Source organism: Vipera berus (assembly GCF_964194415.1).
Source record: "Vipera berus genome assembly, chromosome: 2".
Taxonomy (NCBI): domain Eukaryota; kingdom Metazoa; phylum Chordata; class Lepidosauria; order Squamata; family Viperidae; genus Vipera; species Vipera berus.
The window spans coordinates 11777441-11797850 of record NC_138203.1 but is presented as its reverse complement, the minus strand read 5'-3'; the positions used below and the strand labels follow the sequence as shown (position 1 = coordinate 11797850).

At 40.8% G+C, this 20410-nt stretch overlaps 1 protein-coding gene across 1 annotated transcript in view; it reads left to right on the top strand.

Annotated features, from left to right (window-relative positions):
• Positions 1-13125, top strand: part of MEX3C (mex-3 RNA binding family member C) — a 39781-nt gene extending 26656 nt beyond the window's left edge. Inside the window, exon 2 of the mRNA XM_081316491.1 lies at positions 9639-13125. Coding sequence (XP_081172617.1) covers positions 9639-10867 — 1229 coding nt within the window. The 3' untranslated portion in view covers positions 10868-13125. The remainder of the gene's footprint in view (positions 1-9638) is intronic.
• Positions 13126-20410: the final 7285 nt, after the last annotated feature.

Below are 20410 nucleotides of genomic sequence, written 5' to 3'. Positions count from 1 at the left end.
TGAGGAAATTAATTGTGCACTCCTCCATTCTGTTTATAGCGTTAAACCTTTCTGTATGTATAATAAGCAATATTTCCTTTTGTTTAGATTAACAAAGTTCAGAAAGCTGATCCTTTCTGCCTACGTTCAGTTGATCCTGCTCTGTATTTTTCATACTGTTCATACAAATTAGGCTATCGTGTAATATGATACAGAAATATAACATCTGCTAGAAAATAAATTGTTTGAAATAAATAAATTTGCATGTACATGTTTTGGATAACTCCACTTTCTACATGGAAACTTTCAAAGTATTTGGCATTTTTGTGGCAATGAATAGAGACCAAGGATGATTGATAGAACAGATGTGGTAAATGGGCCCTAATTGATGTCTGGGTAAAAGGCACTAGCCATCCTCCTCACAAAAAAATATTCTTTATAAAGTTATTCATAGGTCCAGACCTGAATAGCACTCAAAGTAAAATCTGTTTTTCAAAGTTTCTATCCTATTGTAATTTTGTATCTTAGAACGATTGAAGCTTAAATGGAGATAATCAAAATCCCTACATTTGCCAGATTTGAAAAAAAAAATCGCACCCAGGAAGAAATCACGCAGAACAGAATAGTGTGCAAAGGGTGGGGTGAAGATCACTAGGCTGGCAAGGTAGTTTGTGCCCACGTTCAGCCTTCAAGCTCATTTTCTTCCCTCCTTCTTTGGTTCCAGTGCTTAAAGGCTGTATGTGAGGATTAGGGAACCTAATTAGTCATGCTGGCCAGTTCTGCTGGGAGTTGTAGTTTAGTGGGTCATGGAATGTACATTCATCATTGTAGATTGTATGCTTGCACAGAACTATCATCAGGAGCTTTAAAAAGCATTTTGTTTACTTGATTGAATCCTACTACTTGACTTCTCTATTGCCCTCTACAAGGCTTCTCAGAATTTATTTATTTATTTATTTATTTATTTATTTATTTATTTATTTATTTATTTATTTATTTATTAAATTTTTATACCGCCCTTCTCCCGAAGGACTCAGGGTGGTGTACAGGGCAATAAATATCAAAATATAAATACAAAAGTTAAAAGAAGTTAAAAGAATTAAATAATCATGCCCAATATAATACAATAGAATTCACGTTGGTTATATAGATATCAGTTGATATTTGTATTTTCTGATTAATATCCACTTTTATTTAGATGTTGAATTCCTTGTAGCTTAATTCAGCTAAGACAGGGGTGTCAAACTCAATTTCATTGAGGGCCGCATCAGCACTGCGGTTGCCCTCAGGGGGCTGGGTGGGTATAGCCAGGGTAGGCGTGGCCTACTGGGTGGGCGTGGCTAGAGTGCGAATGGCCTACTGAGTGGACGTGGCCAGCTCTACATTGTTCGCATCAAGGGTGCCTATGGAGGCCTGGGCAGGAGTGGGACAGATCTGAGGGTCTCTGTTGGAAGGAGGGTCTCTGGGCCAGGGCCAAGGCAGTGGGGGCCGTTCCCTCACTGTTTCCAGGATGGCTTCGCGGGCCACATGAAACCACTTCGCGGGCCGTATCCGGGCCCCGGGCCTTGTGTTTGACATATCTGAACTAAGAGTTCTTCAAGCAACTTTTGCTCATCTTCAGTTTAGTATGTCAAATGGGTCTTTATTTTAATGCTGTCAACTAACATCTCTTGTGTTCAATTTGCTCAACATCTTTTCTTTCGGATGACAACCCTCCAGCCCTCATGGTCAGTATCCATGGTCAGGCTGCACTTTCACCAAAGTTGTTCCAGATTTTGCGGTTTTCATTTGGCCACCATGTTGGTGGTTTGGGGGAACCGGGTCTAGGACAACTCGCCATGGCCAACTCGCTGTGGGTCAATTCAACTCTGTATCAGTTATTCCATTCGGTTACATTTTATCATTAGTGACCACGTTTTTGTCTGGATTGACTTTTATTTTATTATTACTGGTCATGGTTCCGTCAAAATTAATTTAACTTTTGTATCTGTTGAATTGTCCCACAGCCAGTTGGCCATGGCAAATTGTCCCATTCGGCTTCCAGTATTTGTTTCTCTCAGAATTACATTGTCTGACTTTGCCCTTCAGTTACATCTGTTGTGGACATTCACCCCAAATTTGGCTTATGACAGCTCCTTCAGTCCATTGCTGCCATAGGTCACTGTGATGACAGAAGCCCTGAAGACTCTGGGAGCTCATTGGACAGATCGCTCAGTCTAAACTCACTGAGTTCTTTTGCAGCTATTGGCTGCATGCATGTAAATGGTCTTAAGTTAATGTAATCAGAGCAGTGCAGATTTTAAAACTTTCTATGGGACACATCTTAAGGTTGTGGACAATTTTGCCATAGTCTATTAAACTAATAAGCAAGATGGAGCAAAATACATTTCTTTCCTTCAACCTGGATGTTCTGGATGTGGTAGTTGGGTCTGATGCATTGTTTCAAGACATAATGCCAATATTCTTATAATCCAGACATCACTGCTATCTTCCATAGCAGTTGAATTGAGATGAAGACACTCTGGGAGACATATTTATCCTTGCACGGACAGCAGAGCCTCTAGTTTTTTTCCATTTCTACTCTTCAGAGGAAGTGTCATCAGGTGCACATTTGCACATTGTGTCCATGAATCCTGGCTACCCTTTGGAGGCCAAGATGAATACCTTTTCATCTTCCCTCACCCCCTTTCTTAAGCTCACGCTTCTCATTGGGAAGGATTTGTCCTCCTGAGGTTGGTAAAATGAGGACCCGGATTGTTGGAGACAGTATGCTGACAATGTAAACCACCTAGAGAGTGCTATAAAGCACTATGAAGTGGTATATAAGTCTAAATGCTATTGCTGTTACTATGCTCTCTCTATTTTGTGACCTTTTCAAACTCATGCCTTCTCTATAAAATACTCAGACTGAAGGTGTCATTTCTTTATTTATTTTATTTTTATTTTAATCCCATTTATATCCCGCCCTTCTCCGAAGACTCAGGGCGGCTTACAATTTAAGCACAAACCAATGTGCTTAGCAATAGCCTTTATTCTATGTATATGCCTGCTTATTAGGGCTTTCGCCCCCCCCCCAAGCGGCATTATTACAAAGTCAGCTTATTGCCCCCAACAATCTGGGTCCTCATTTTACCTACCTCGGAAGGGTGGAAGGCTGAGTGGGATGCGAACCTGCACTAATTGCAGGCAGCTGGTGTTACTTAAGGAGGCATTAGCCCACTGCTCCACCAAGGCTCCTATGTCAGCAAGCCAATCTATAAGTTTGGTCCTTATATATGCACTCATGCCAAACCCTAGAAGTGCTGCATTGATCATACAGAATTGAACACAAAAGTGGGAGACACAATTAGGACCAAGATGAGTCATGCTTCCCACTAAAAAAATCTGGCCATATACTAGAAAGTTTCTGGTTTCACATCAACTCACCTATACAAACTCATATATGACCGTTCAGAGCACCACAGTTAATGATAAGGCAACTGCTACTAGCTAAACCATATATTTCTGTTTCCTCATTTGCGTGAAATTTATCATTTGGGGAAGACATGCTTTGCCTTTGCACCAAAGTAGTGCATCCACTTGAGGCAGCTCAAGCATAGCACCTTTTCTTCTACTTTTCTGGAGGACAGTGCTTCCTAACAGGAGGCCATCATGCATGGAGCGTCTGGAGCTCTCCCCGCTTTTCCTGGAAGAGGGGGAAAGTGAGGTTCGGCAAAAGCACTTTGATGGAAGCCAGGTTGCCTTGGGTCAAGTTCAAGAAGAGGTTGGGTCTGCTGCAACATGGTCCTAGGAGCAAAGGCCATCGAAGGAGATTCCTTCAGGAGCAAGTTCTCACAGCAGAAATTCTGTCCATGTTATCCGGCAGTTTTGTTCAGGAGGGAGATGGACAAACAAGCTCATTATTTTTGGGAGTCAACACCACTACAAAATTTGGCAACCCCTTATTTGGCCGAAAAGACCAATTCTGTGGCTGAAGAAAAGAGTTAGGAGTGTGTATGTGTAAATATTTGAAGAGTAAATCATTTGGAACTATGGATGTTCTTACCAGCAGCCTTGAACTTTAATGGTTTCATGGTTTTATTCAGAGGAAAGGCTTCATGTTTAACTGACAATGTGCAATTTTTGCCAGTTGTGGCAAAACTTTCCGTTCTCCCTGACATCTCACTGCAAGCGCTGGATATGGCAAGCTCTCATAAGTCCGAATATTGCGTGGGAGATGAAGTTTCCCTTCTAATTCCTCATTTTAATATTGTGTGAGAAACAGCGTAAATCATCTATGGCATTATTCATAACATTTAAACGGTTAGATGGCATATCATGATGCAGCATATTACGAAGTGCTTAATAGGAACAAGAAATGAGAACAGAAAGACCTCCGAAGGTCATCCAGTGAAATAGTGCAAAAAGGTTGCTGAGGGCAGAGAGTTGACTGCCTTTACTGTAGTGTGTGTCTGTATTTCACAGTATTTTCTTTTTACAAATAAACTCAGTTACTATTGATTGGTGACATAGAAGAAAGTTGGTGTTGGAAACTGGCTTTTTTGACAGATCACTTTCTTTCCTGATAACAGAGGGGTTGACCTTGGAGTCTGTAAAATCAGCTTTTCTTCCAGCATTGCCTTTTAAAAGAGAGCATTTTTAGGGGTCTTGTTTTGTTGGTTAATAGTAAATGTGAGGCCTGCATTTTTTCTGACATGATGCTTAGAACACCCACATGCCTTCTTGTAAAAAGCCAAACAGGATAGTCCCTGCTCAGAATAGACTCAGGACATTTGGATGGAGCTAAGCATTTACTGGCTGGATGCCCTTCCTGATGCCTACATTGAGTTCACAGCAGATATTTTTTTCTTTGCTCCTTAGGAGAGAAACATCTGACGCTACCTAGGATTGAGTTATCAACCTTCCAAGTGGGACATAAGCTACCACTAGGCTACCATGCTGCTTTTCAGATAGGAGCTTAATGTGTAGACAAAAATTTCTGCTGACTAGGATGTAAATCAGGGGTGTCAAATTCGCAACGTCACGTGACGTGTCGCGATGTATCATGACTTTTTTTCCCATTGCCGGCAACAGGGTGGGTGCGGTTTCGGCATGAGGCATCCGGCCCGCTGGCTGGCAGTTTGACACCCCTGATGTAAATGATGCTTTCTCCTAAAAAGATACAAAAAATGAACTATCTCTCAGTATGAATTTGTGTGGCTATGTGTATTTGTGTTTCTCAATCAAAATACTGAATTAGAAAGTGCATTTAATAGTTAATTGTCTTGCTCCAGCAATTTACAGGAAGGTTTACAGCAGCCTACTTTTGCTATTGCCTCAAGTCAATAGATCTTGGCAGAGAAGCAGCGATGTTGGAAAGAAAGAATAAAAAAGAAGTGGGGAAACTTTTTTTCTCTATTGTAGCAGTGCCACATCTCCATTACCTGCAAAAGGAGGCTAGCAAAAGTCAGACAAATCCCCATCTCCCACCTCATTCCTCCTCCTATGATACTGTGTTATCACAGTATTTACTGTAGAAGTGTTTACTTATATTACTACACAAAGTGGGTGTAACAGCTACTACGCTAGCTGGTTTTTTTCCCCTTTCCTTTTCCATATGAAATCTTCAGAGATTTGAAAAACTGAACTGGATTTCGATGGCAAAATATTTGTGTTTTCAAATAGGAAATAATTGCAGGATCCAGTCTGGGTTCAGTCACCGGGACCAAAGGTTTAATCTTCTTTCGGATTCATGCTGGAGCCCACCCTCATGGAACTTCTCTCTAGCAGAGTGTGTGTTTTTCTGGGCTATTGTGTGTGGTATTTATACGGTGCTTGATCTGTGTTGCTCTTTAGATGTTGATTGAGGCTGGCTGGCTATTAGGTCACTGATTAACACACTGCTAGCCTCTCAGCTAGAGAGACGTTCCTCGAGGACGGGCTCCAGCACAAGTCGGAAAACCTGGAAGACTACACGTCTGGTCCCGGTGACCGACCCAGATTGGGTCCTGCAACATTATCCTAGGACACATAAATTCGCCTTCATTTCTGAGGATTTTTTTTTTCCTCCTGGTTAATGCAATGCTGAGAACTAATCTTGCAAATAACATTATTGGCTTATGCATCAATCAGGCAGAAGGTGTTTCTTCTTTCCGGTCATTATATAATAAGGCATTTCAACTTCTTTTTTTAATGATTGGGCCAGGGGGTAAAAGTGAACAGGAGCACTTGGTTTTGGCAAGGGTAGGTTGAATATGTACGTCAGTCAGATGGACCATGAATAAGGAACTCCTAGGAGAGGCTTAAGATGGTGTGGCTCATTCTTGGTCACTAAGGCTATCATTGATGAAGCCCAGCTCCCAGACTGATGTTCCGAATTTCATTTTCCAACATTTCCTCAGATTGGAGTTTGTTTGGAAGGAACACTTCCTGCATAAGAGTTAAATCTTTACCTTAACACAAAGTCTTGTGTGAAAGAGCATGCAGAATCTCAGTTGGAAATTGTCCCAATATTTAATAGCGCTAAGAAGCAAATTTAAGTTCATTTTCCTAATAACCTACCTTCCCAAAAGTCAACAGTGCAAGTAGCTCCTTTTCTGTTCTCTTCAGCTATCACCTAGTTTTATTTCAACTTTTAAACAATTATTGCTTTTGCTTTTATATTTTATTAATTAATCTCCTGTAATCTGTATTTGTTTAATTGGTCAGTACTCTGTGTTTTAATAATTGCTTTGAAAGAATGTGCAATTGACAAACTTACTTGATTTGAAGAAATTAGTTAAAAGCGTTTTATCCAAAAATGCTTCCTCTTTTGAACTTCATGTACATAACAATGCAGTCTTGCATGGCTTTTTATATACTGCAAGATTAAACCTTTAGAAATCTTACTGAGGTTTCCGTTTTCTAATTCTAAACAAATTTCAGAAAGGGTTTTCAATGCTTGATTATTGTGACTTTTTAAAAAAACAATCCATACCTCTCTGAAAATAATATTACAAATGTTAAATAATCTGAATCATAACTGCCTTTAATCAACTAAAAACTGGTATCAGGCTAGAAAACGCGAGACCATGAGTTCTAGTCCTGCCTTAGGCATGAAATGCAGCTGGGTAACTTAGGCCAGTCACACTTTCTCAGCTCAATATACCTCACAGGATTGTTGTTATGGGAAAAATAGGAGGAAGAGGGAGAATCAGGTATATTAATTTCCTGGAAGCCCTTTCTTGACTTTTTAACTAATGTTAATAGTGTTTACTCACACTTGCCTCCTCTTAATTTTTCAACTTTTATGTATACTGTTTTATGTTTTAACTTTTTATTGTGCACCTCCTAAAGATAGATGGTTCAGAAATGTGAAAAATAAAATGTTTGTCACCTTGAGTTATTTATAAAAGTAATAAAAACAGGAAAACTATAAATAAAATTTCCCTGTAGTTTTAAAGCTTCTTCAGCTTTTTAGCATATTTAGAGATTGTTTCAGCCTCCATCTAAATGGCTTTCTTGATGTTAAAAAGAAGTGTCCTTGAATGAATAACCTGTGTACTAGTATTTGTTTTATTAAAAATAGCTTTTTAATGGCAAAACAAATTGTATTAAAATTATAAGAAATATTTCAGTAGCAATATGTCACCTTTTTTCTTTATTTTTATATTTCGTCATGATTCCTTTGATTGCTGTGAGCCATCCGGAGTTGTTAAATTGGGCAGCATAAAAGCTTAATAAATTATTATTAAAATTAATATGCGTGGGTACTCTACGCCTGGTGGAAACCTAGTCCTAACCAAGGATTAAGAATTACTAAAATAGCATCTAAGATGATAGGCAGTTCCAATCAGGGAGAGATTTTTGTAAAGTTAAGAGTGTTCAAGTCTGATAAATTCAATATTTCCAATATCAAGGAAGTCCTTTAGTTATCACTCCAGGGGTTCCAATGACAATTGGTATAACAACAGATTTCTTTTTCTATAAGCATTCAACTTCGAACTTTAAGTTCCAATATTTTATCATTTTTTTCCAATTGTTTTTCCTCAATCCTGGCATCACCTGGTAGAGCATCATCAGTGACATTCTTCTTTGGAATAAGTGTTGTAACAGGCACATTATGTACAAGATGCCTGTCTGTCTGGATCTTAAAATCCCATAAGATCTTAACCCACTCATTTTCCCAAGCCTTCTTCAACTTGAGGGTCCCGTGTTCTTGCTACATTCTAATCCAAACCTTAGCAAAAGTATCCAACGAATAATTTTAGCTCGGTCATGCTGTTTCTTAGAGTCAGTATGTGAAATTTTGTTGCAGCCACTGATCAAATGGTCATTTGTTTCATCCTTTTTACTACAAAAGCAACATTTGCTGTTTTTGATTCATGTTAAATCTTTACTTTAATGCAGTTAATCAGCAAAGCTTATTCTTGTTCTTTAACAACCATCTTCATGTAGAGGTTTTTTTTAACAATTTTTCCTTCCATATCGTTCAGGTGTTCCCCATGCATTTGTTTGTTCTTCCAGTTAATACATCGGGCTTCATGCTTCATTCTGCCTTACCTTTTTGTTCTTAAGAGCTTTCCTTGATTGATTTCTTTCAGAAAAGGTTTCGGGTTTTTCTTAATGTAGTACCACACTTGGCCAATAAAGAATGCTATAATTGTTTAATTAATTTGCTCATTAATTTTAATGTAGTCAAATTATTATTAATATGCAGTGATTAAAAGTAATGCTTCATAGAGAGAAGGGTATTATAAAGATAGAAGAAATTCAGGAAATAACAGTAAAATGGCTACTATGTGGTCATTTGCTTGTGAAGAATTATTTTTAATTAGCCCACCTGACAGGTTTTTCAAAAGCTGGATCTCCGTTTTATTTGTATAAACCACAAGTGAGTGAGTAAGATACCTTCAGCTAATTAATTTGCAAGCCTCGTGTGATATTTATTCCCAGAAGCATCCATTTTTCCCAAAATAGGGTGCTGGTCTCTATGAAGTTACTTGACTTGACAAGGAAAGGACTTCTGTGGGATTTAGCTTGAACGTATTGTGGATCATAGTGGCTGTAAAAGTACAGGCAGTCTTGGAGCCTGCCCATTATGGTTCTAAGTTGTGACGGTGATAAAGTGAGTCACCACATACTGGACTCAATTTTGCCATCTTTTTTTTCCCAGTGGTCATTAAGCAAATGCAGTCATAAAGTGAACACTGTTCGTTAAATAATTTCATTGTTCACTATGGGGCATTTTTTACCCAAAACTGGAAGTAAAATGCCAGTTTTCAGTAAAAACATCATAAATTGTGGTCATGCGACCACAGGATGCTGCAAATAGCCATAAATGTGGGCTGGTTCCCAAGCACCCAAAATACAGTCACGTGACCACAGGGAGGGGCAGCCATTGGTACTTCAGAAGTGGGACATTACCTTTTGGGGAGGTCTGTTGCAGAGGTGGGGTACAATGGCCCGTTTATGACTTGTGGACTTCAACTCCCAGAATTCCTGAGTCAGTTTGGCTGGCTCAGGAATTCTGGCAGTTGAAGTCCACCAGTCATAAGGGCCATCATTCCCCACCCCTGGTCTATTGTAACATTGAAAAGTTGCTAAGTTGAAGAATGCCTGTAACTTAAAGGCTGAGTATTTTTTTAAAAAAAATTAAATCTATTAAACTGTATGTTTTTGTTTCTGTATGCTTGCTTCAGGTTGCAAAATAAAAGCCCTGAGAGCCAAAACAAATACGTACATCAAGACCCCTGTCCGTGGAGAAGAGCCCGTTTTTGTGGTCACTGGACGCAAAGAAGACGTCGCCATGGCCAAAAGGGAAATCCTTTCTGCTGCTGAGCACTTCTCCATGATAAGAGCTTCACGCAACAAAAATGGCCCCGCTCTGGGAGGGCTGCCTTGTAACCCCAACCTGCCAGGCCAGACTACAGTCCAGGTCAGGGTGCCTTACCGTGTCGTTGGGCTGGTGGTTGGCCCCAAAGGCGCTACGATCAAAAGAATTCAGCAGCAAACCCATACCTACATAGTTACTCCCAGTAGAGACAAAGAGCCAGTTTTTGAGGTAACCGGCATGCCTGAAAACGTAGATCGGGCCCGGGAAGAGATAGAAATGCACATTGCCATGCGCACTGGAAACTACATTGAGCTCAACGAAGAAAACGATTTCCATTACAACGGTACAGATGTAAGTTTTGAAGGAGGAAACCTTGGATCTGCCTGGCTTACTTCCAACCCAGTCCCACCTCCCAGTCGCACCCGGATGATTTCTAATTACAGAAACGACAGCTCCAGTTCTCTAGGAAGTGGTTCCACCGACTCCTATTTTGGAAGCAATAGGTTGGCTGACTTCAGCCCGACCAGTCCATTCAGCACTGGCAACTTTTGGTTTGGAGAGACCTTACCTTCCGTGGGGGCCGAGGATCTCACTGTCGACTCTCCTGCCTACGATTCCTTGCCAACACCTTCTCAGACCATCTGGACCCCTTTCGAACCCGTCAACCCACTCTCCAGTTTTGGTAGCGAACCTGCTAATAATGTGAAATCTCCACGGAAAGGGAGTCAGCCATCCACACCTCGCTTGTCACCGACGTTTCCCGAGACCTTGGAACATCCCCTAGCCCGGAGAGTGAGAAGCGACCCTCCCAGCACAGTCAACCAGGTTGGCCTTCCCATCTATATCCCTGCCTTTTCCAATGGTACCAACAGCTACTCTTCTTCCAACGGTGGTTCCACATCTAGTTCCCCTCCGGAGTTAAGACGGAAGCATGACTGCGTGATCTGTTTTGAGAACGAAGTAATCGCTGCCCTGGTTCCATGTGGCCACAACCTTTTCTGCATGGAGTGTGCCAACAAGATCTGTGAAAAAGAAGCACCCTCGTGTCCAGTTTGCCAGACAGCTGTTACTCAGGCGATTCAAATTCACTCTTAAATATATAGAGATATTATATATGGACTTTTTAAACTCTTAATGGCTTGGATGTAATGGTACCCCCTAAGTAAACTTATAATGAACTCAGACTGTTATTGGGCTTTCTTGAGATTAGGCTAACAAATTGTTTGAAAAGCATGTACTCTTTTCAAAAAAACAAACCAAGGCTTGTTCAGTTAACCTTATAGGCCTAAGCCAGTCTTTCTCCATTTTGGTTGCAGCTGTGGTACCTCTAGCAAAGTCCTGGAAGGAAGCCGTGAGGTTGTTGGGAAGTCTTAGGGACTTAAGATCTGTTTTTGGAGCAGGAGCATACAATGAGCATTCGCACTCTGTCCAGATCTTGACAAAGTATTTCTAATAATGGCGGTGAAAGCGAAGTCTCACGTAGCCCCTGAGCTTAGAAACTATTATGGGCTGGGGGGTGGGAAATGGTGCAAAGGATCATGAATGTTTCAAAATTCTTCCAGTGCTGCCTTCTTTACACTGCCAGTTTTTTCAGAGCAGGTTTGGGGATGCTTTGTTTTTTTCCCTCTTTACAACAATAACAGGCTTCATTTAACTAACGTTGCAAATAATTTTACCGTGCATCAGTTGGTTTCCTGCCATTCAAGCGAGTAGCCAAGTGAGAGGCTTTTATTAACGAGATCATGGCTCGTGGAGGACCGAAGGGGCAAACGGGGATGAATGAAGCCTCTCCTCATCCAGTAAGGTAATTTGAGGCATCTTTAAGTGAATCAGGAACGCGTGGGTCTTCCATTGCTGAAGCCTGGAAAAGCCTTCTTTGTTTCAAATCATTGCCAAGGGACATGGGAGGTCCAACCCCGGACACAGAGGGGCCCCCAGCTGTGGCAGTTTGCTTATTTATTGGCAGAGGGCATCTTAGATAATGCTCTCTACATGTGAATTGCTACTACCTTCCATTGAAAGGAAGGCGTGCGTCCCTTTGTGCCCTCGGTGTTCATCACACAATGCAAGATGCAGTTCATGATGTGAATTGTCATGCTATGACGTTTCTGTGTGGATCCCCTTCCCCACCCATATCTGCTTCTTGCAGACCCGTGGTGGGAGGGGTTTGCATCCCTTACGTCTAGAATGAGGATGCTGACATTCCATTGGCTTGTGCGATCAAGATGTTCTTAAATTAACTATTTTAGCGAATATCAAGAGTATAAAAAAATGTGAATCATTTTTATGTTTCAACCACACTTGCACATTATGTGAAACTTGTCTTTTTATTTTTAGTCATATTGGAGGGAAGGGAGGGCGAAAGGAGTAACATCCACATTTTTTTATCATTCGGTAATGACTGAGACCCAGCAAAACGGTTTATTTCATTTCAAAACTACACTTCCCTCTCAAGGAAAAAAAAATGAACTTCTCTACTGATTTCTTTAATATGCCTTTCAGCCTGTGGATGTTTCTCCTTACAGTCCTTCATCGTCAGAATTTTCTCAAATCTGTGCTGGCGTTTTTAAAAGAACACTCAGAGGTTCTGATGGATTTCATTTTTCTTCTTCTCTCTCTCTCTCTTTCTCCTTTTACAAACTTCTACCTGTCCTTCCTCTTACTCTCTTTTTTTGAGCAATATCTTCCCAAGATGAAATAATTTTTCTCAGAATAGCAAATTCTATGTGTATTGAACTAGTGAATATACAGAAAACTTTATTTTTTATTTCCACTTGAAAGAGTTACATTTCGTATAAAAAAAAGTTTACAGATAACGGTTTTTATTTTATGATTTTTTTTTCAGTATAAAAGTTGCCTTGATGGCATATAATATTATTATTATTATTACATTATGAGATGCATAACTTTAACGCTAATAGCTTGTAGGATAGTTAAATGTCAGTATTGAATTCTTAATCTTTAGCTGAGTCTTGTAGATATGAACAATCTCATTTACCAAGCATGTATTTTGTATATTGTTGCATTGTACACTGCAGCTAATAAGCCAAGGATTCGACATTAGATGCGTGTACTGTTTCTATAAACCACAGACTTCAGAATGAAAAAAATCTCGGTATGGTTTAGTATTTGCTAATTTTACTACACTCTTTTTGTTATGTATATGTAGAAAGGTCATAAGGATTATAAATTCAATTTGAGTAAAGTTTAAAAAAAGCATATATTTTATGATAAAGGGCCTTTAACTTATGATGGCCAAAGCACTGATATTATATATTTGCTGTAAAGAGAATTATAAGAGTTTTATTTTTCTGATATTAAAAAGTTACTTAATAAAGACTTGTTTCCATTAACTCGAATGTTTTCTTGATGTTGCACTTTTCATGGCGGGTGGTTGTCAAAGAAATGTTCTATGTGAAATAGTATCTAGATCACCACACTTACTAAGATGTTACAACGCAGGGGATATTTAGATAATTGAGGGTTGGGAAATCAGAGAATCTAAATTTAAAGGCAAATAAAATAAAGAGATGAAACAGAAAACTAGAAAATAAACGTAAGGACTTTTTGCTGGTGAACAGTGGAGTGGGACTACACGAATAGCTTCATTCCATCTGGATGAAAGAAAATATAAATTATTCTAACAATTTAAGGAGAATATTCAATGGTAGAAGGCTAACAGTTCAGGCAAAATGGAGGGAGAAAAAGATTAGGGGCAATATGGAGCCTTGGTGGCGCAGTGGGCTAATGCCTCCTTAAGTAACACCAGCTGCCTGCAATTAGTGCAGGTTCGCATCCCACCAGGCTCAAGGTTGACTCAGCCTTCCATCCTTCTGAGGTAGGTAAAATGGGGACCCAGATTGTTGGGGGCAATTAAGCTGACTTTGTAATAATGCCGCTTGAGGGGGGCGAAAGCCCTAATAAGCAGGCATATACATAGAATGAAGGTTATTGCTAAGCACATTGATTTGTGCTTAGATTGTAAGCCGCCCTGAGTCTTCAGAGAAGGGCGGGATATAAATGGGATTAAAAAAAAATGTCTATGGAGATTCTGAGTCATCCAGGTCATGGTTGTCCCAAAAGTGCTTTTTCAAAAGGCAACTGGACTTTGTTTTTCCTTGAAGACATTGCACTGCTCATCCAAGAAGTTTCTCCAAAACTGAAGAAGCTTCTTGGATAAGAAGCATAACTTCTTCAAGGAAAAACAAAGTCCAGTTGCCTTTTTAAAAAGCAACCTTAGGGCATTATGGACAATAGTTCCAGCTGAATTAAAGATTCTGTGGTGGAATCAAAATCAAAGAATGTAATTGCTCGGTAGCAGATAGAGCAATTAATTTTCCCAAGGAGCCTAAGAAGAAACTAGGACTGCACTTGGGTTTGCTCACCTGCCAGGCCATGCTTCAACCAAGGTGCTGGTGGATGGCCGAACCTGGGTCCTCTCACACAATGACTGCCATTGCCATCTCCTCAGGTTGCTACAGGCACAGGCTCAGAAATGCACTTTCTCTTGTGCTCCCCACAGTCATCAGTCAACTGAAGGAGCACATGGTGACTGCGCAGAGCCAGACCTAACTCGCCTTCTGCTCCCTGCAGCATGCTTATTTATATTTGATTTCTAATTTCCAGTTAACCTCAAGTGGGCCTGACAAGGACAGACAAAGGGCCAGATGTGGCCTGGGGGGGTGGCTATAAAATGCCCAGATCTGATACAGAATATGGTTGAGGAATATGAAAAGTGTAATTGAGGAGCTGGTGACATAGGGAACCAAAATATAAGTTCCATTTTCAATATGTTGATTTTGAGGTAGTAATGCTTCATCTGACAATTGAAGATGAAGTTCTACGTGGATTGCAGTGATGGCAAACCTTTTGGGCTCTGCATGTCAAAAACCTGGAAAATACCTAATTTGACTCAGCTGGCATATCGCTCCCCCCAAAAGAAAAACAATTCCTTACATATTGATTTATAATTAAACATGCTTGCAGAATGACAGAGTTGGAAGGGACCTTAGAGGTCTTCAAGTCCAACCCCCTATACCAGTGCTGGTGAACCTTTTAGAGACCGAGTGCCCAAACTGCAACCCAAAACCCACTTATGTATCATTGGGTGCCAGGTGGGCATAGCCCATTGGGTGGGCGTGGCCAATTGGGTGGGCGTGGCTGCGGTGGTAACGGCAGACTGGGTGGGACTAAAAAGTTCAATCAATCAATTCCAACTTTGCAAGATCTTTTTTTCCCCGCGAGAAGTTGAAATTGATTGAACCTGGGGTTTTTTGCACATAGCGGCAGAGACCTATAACGAAAAGGTTTTATAAAATCCAGCTGAAGGCCTAGGACTGGGGCAATGGCACGCGTCCCCTCAGAGAGGGCTCTGTGTGCCCCCTGTGTGCCACCACGGCCCTATACCATTTTAGACAAATAGTTGTCCAATCCCTTCTTAAAAATGTGCAGTGTTGGAGCACCCACAACTTCTGGAGGCAAGCCATTCATTTCTCCTCAATTATGGGTTGATTCTCTCCTTGACTGGTTTCCATCCATTGCTTCTTGTCCTGCCTACACGTACCTTGAAGAATAGATTGAACCCCTCTTTTGGCAGTCCCTTAGATATTGGAACACTGATATTATGTCACCCCTAGTCCTTTTGATTGATTAAGTTTGTTCTTCGTATGTTTTAGCCTCCAGTCCCCTAATCAACATCTTTTTTATATTGTGACCAAAACTGGATGCAGTATTCCAAGTGTGGACTTACCAAGGCATTATAAAGTAGTGCTAACACTTCATGTGGTTTTGATTCTATCCCTCTGTTAAAGCAGCCTGGGACTCTGTGGGCTTTTTTGGCAGCTGCAGCACACTGCTGGCTCATATTTAAGTGACTGCCCACTAGGACTCCAACATCCCTCTCACAGTTACTACTATTGAGCCAGGTACCACCCATTCTATACCTGTGGATTTAATTTTATTTTTTTTCCCTAAAGGTAGGCAACCTTACAAAAGCTGATTTCACACAATTGCTGATAGGGTGCTCATTTTGAAGACTGCAGTTTTAGATATCCTCTGCGCTTGCACTTTCAAAATGAGCTTCACTGTGCAAACAACCACCCCATGCAACAATTGGAAGACAACTGAACTGTGTAGCTGCCGTGTTCCTATTGGTCTCTCTTTCATATCACTACCAATCCCCATTCTGAACGTGATAGATCACACGCTGATACAGATGGTGAGTATCCATTTTAATCTTTGGGTAGTGGCAGGTTGCATATTTATGTTTATTTCTTTGGTCAGTCAAGTAGACATAATAGTTGTCAGGTGTTGTGAACGCTGATATGTCATATTTGCCACATATGTTAGGGGTTCACCATCCCCGATATAGGTGATAACTGAGATTTTTTTTGAGTTTCATGTGAGGCTGAAAGTTTTGAAAGCAATATAGATTTGTCAGGGACCTGCCAAATGACACTTTTTAATCAATAGCCCACTCTGCTAGATCTAATGGGGCAAGCAGAAACTACTAGAGAGAAGTGTTGCAACCTGGTTGCAGGCCATGTAGGTCCCTAGGTGATAACCAGTACCACGAGTGGCCCTTGGAAGCTATTGGAAACCAGTGCAATTCACTTAGAGATGTCAGGTGGGCATACTAGGGTGTGACCAAACTGTATGAATTGTGAACCAGCTGAATCTTTCAAATAGTCTTCAAAGGCAGCCCCACGTAGAATGCACTGCAGTAGTCCAATTGGAAAGTGACTAAGACGTGAGTGATTGTCAGCAGTGTGTCTCAGTTGAGCAATGATGCATGCCATCATTGGTAAAATAAGAGGATCCTGCTAATCTAATTGTGCTGTATCTCCCCCTTTTTTTAATGCCAAGAACCCGGCTGCCACCTGCTCTTCAAGCAGGAGCTGCAAGCATAAAAAAAAACTCAGATTGCAGACCAGCTTCAGGGGAGTGTAACCCAGTCAGGGTTAATGTTGGAAAGCCACTTGATCTGGAGACCTAAAACCCACAGCCATTCAGTTTTGGCAGGATTGAGCAAAGGCAGTTCTTCCTCACCCAACCCACAGCCTCCAGGCACTGAGAAAGTATCTCAGCAGCATCACTTGTTTGGCCCAACACCAAGTTGTACAACTGATATCATCAGAATACTGATATTTAACCCGATGCTGATAAATGACCTCACCCCAACCCTCACTCAGCAGATTCACGTAGGGAGTCAAATAGGAATGAGGAAGAGAGTCAAGGCGTAGAAAAGGTTTAGGGCAGGATTTCTTGGTCTGTAACTACATCAAGTGGAACCAGCCTTGGAGGAGAAAGGAAAACAGTGCTTTGCAGTGCCTTTCGGTGTCTTTTAAATACTCTTTCGGTGTCTTTTAAATACTCTTCAAGGGCAGTCCCATTTAGAATGCATTGCAATTGGTAACTGACTAAGACATGAATGGGTCTCAATGGTCAAATGATAACCAGTCCAGAAAGATACTATGGTACTGATGCAATTGAAGGCCACTGAAAAATTAGGGATTTAATAATAACAAAATAACAACAACAACAATAATAATAATATAATGTTGGAAGGGACCTTGGAGGTCATCTAGTCCAACTCCCTGCTCAGACAAATGGCTATCCAGTCTCTTCTTAAAAACTTCCAGTGTTGGAGCATTCACCGCTTCTGGAGGCAGGTTGTTCCATTGGTTAATTCTTCTAACTGTGAGGAAATTTTCTCCTTAATTCCAGGTTGCTTCTCTCTCTGGTTAGTTTCCATCTGTTGCTTCTTGTCCTGCCTTCAGGTGCTTTGGAGAATAGCTGGACTCCCTCTTGTTTGTGGCAGCCCCTGAGATATTGGAACACTGCTATCATGTCCCCCCTCATCCTTCTCTTCATTAAACTAGACATACCCAATTCCAGCAACTCTTCCTTATTATATGTTTTAGCCTCCAGTCCCCTAATCAACTTTGTTGCTCTTTCTGTACTCTTTCTACAGTCCCAACATCTTTTTTACATCATGGTGACCAAAACTGGATGCAGTATTCCAAGTGTGGCCTCACCAAGGCATTGTAAAGTGGTATTAACACTTCACGTGATCTTGATTCTATCCCTCTGTTAAAGCAGCCTGGGACTGTGTTGGCTTTTTTGGCAGCTGCAGCACGCTGCTGGCTCATCTTGAAGTGATTGTCCACTTGGACTCCGAGATCCCTCTCACAGTTACTACTATTGAGCAAGGTACCACCTATACTATACCTGTGCATTTGGGTTTTGTTGCCTAAACCAAATGTACAGGTATAGTATAGGTGGTACCCTGCACTACCCTGCTCCTGAGCTCACTAGAGATCATCAATTGGGTTGCTCAGTGCCATTCCCTAATCTGAACGCTGACTGCCTGGTGTCCAGATAATCCACTTCTTCCTTTGGAGCTGTAGGCCTCAAATATTTTCAACAACCCTCCCCTAAAAAGAGAAGGTTGGAGACTGTCCAAAACAGCCGAGTCCAGTGATAGACTTCTGTGGAAGAGTACTACTTTTCCTTGAGAATTGGTGCAATGAAAATGATCTGTGATAAAGCTTGTGAGATTTACAGAAAGCACAAGTGCCCCAAATTGGCCAACCAGTTAATAAAATTCCCACTTGCTCTATATATTGCTTTAAATCAGAGGTCTTCAAACTTGGCCCTTTTATGACTTGTGGACTTCAACTCCCAGAATTCCTCAGTCAGGCACATGCCTGGCTGAGGAATTCTGGGAGTTGAAGTCCACATGTCATAAAAGGGCCAAGTTTGAAGACCTCTGATTCAAATCATGGTTTGCCAAACTTGGGCCACTTTAAGACATGCTGTCTGAGGGATTCTGGGAGTTGAAGTCCACAAGTCTTAAAGTGGCCAAGTTAGAGAACTCTGCTTTTAAGTGAACTGGACAGAATTATTTTATCTCAGTAGCTCAGCACACTGAGTAGAATGCTTTGTTTATGAGATAAAGCAAGCACCAAAGTTCAGTATTGTTAATTAACTCAAGCTTTTCCATGTAGTGCCAAGGATCTCCATAAATCGTTGACGAAGTTCAGTAGCAAAATAGTTTTTTTAAAAAAATCAGATTTTTTTTTTCAAATATTTCACAGAACTATCGGTAGGAAATGACCACCTAAGAGGAACCTTTGTTCAGGTTTGCCTTCAAAAGAATGAATATTGTATTTCAAATTAGGAGGCCGATAGGAATGAAGTTAAAGGGAAAGAAAACAGTCATTTCTTTTCCAAGAAGGACTATTCAAAACCACAATAATACAAACTCAGCAATAATGCTTAGTCCAAATCAGAAAAAAAGAACCATCACATTAAGGTCAACAGGATGAGTCACGAACAGTGTCAAGAAAATTATTAGAAAAAAAGGTTTCCTTCAGAAAATGGATTTTTTAAAAGAAACATTCATTGACACAAGGAATTTAAGTAGAAAGGGATTCCGAGAAGCTTAACGGCAGTAATCACAAAGGTTATTATACAGAAGCAGGAAAGAGACGATAAAGATGAGCATTAACTCCCTTAAATAAGGGAATTAAGGGGAGATTAATAAAAAAAAGAGATTGCAGAGAAATTATGGCCTTTATATGCCATTGAGGAGGATTGTTCCCTATGCCTCCCTGAAAAGAGTGGGAGAAGCCAAGCAAAGGAGTGTGATTAAGAAATTCTAAAAAAACGTTTTACAGATTAAATTAAAAAGGTAAAGGTTCCCCCACACATGCGTGCTAGTCGTTTCCGACTCTAGGGGCCGGTGCTCATCTCCGTTTCAAAGCCGAAGAGCCAGCGCTTGTCCGAGGACGTCTCTGTGGTCATGTGGCCGGCATGACTAGACGCCAAAGGCACATGGAACGCTGTTACCTTCCCACCGTAGTGGTCCCTATTTTTCTACTTGCATTTTTACGTGCTTTCGAACTGCTAGGTTGGCAGAAGCTGGGACGAGTAACAGGCGCTCACTCTGTTAAGTGGCACTCGGGATTCGACCCGCCAAACTGCCAACAAGCTGATCGACAAGCTCAGCGTCCTAACCCACTGAGCCACTGCGTCCCTACAGATTAAATTACTGAGCTTCAATCTGTCCGAAGAGTTTTGTAAAAAACTGAAAATGTCTATGGAGATTCTTAATCATCCAAGTCATGGTTGTCCCAAAGATGCTTTTTGCAAAAGGCGACTGGATTTTTCTTGGTTTTTTTCTTTGAAAACATTTTGCTTCTCATCCAAGAAGTTTCTTCAGTTCTAAATAAGGAGCAAAATAACAAGGTTTTCAAAAACGAAAACTAAGAAAGTCCAATTGCCTTTTGGGGGAAAAAGCACCTTTAGGGGAAAATAACCTGAACATGTCCGTCTGCATTCTACTGATACGCTGAAGAATATTCCTAGAGCAGCTTATACTCACTTATTACTTGCTTACATACTTACTCATCACATTTAGGAAACACCTATCTGATCCCTTACAGAGGGAGCATCACACCCACAAATAAAAAATGTTTACACTTGGACTTCGGTATCCGCTCTGTCTAGCAATTCTGAAAGTGATGATCTACATATTTGGTCTGAGATGCAGCAAGAATCTAAAGGGGTCAAAATTGATCCATAATTTGTATTACAGTGATCCAAATTGAAGAAGATCAAGCACAGAAGCTCCAC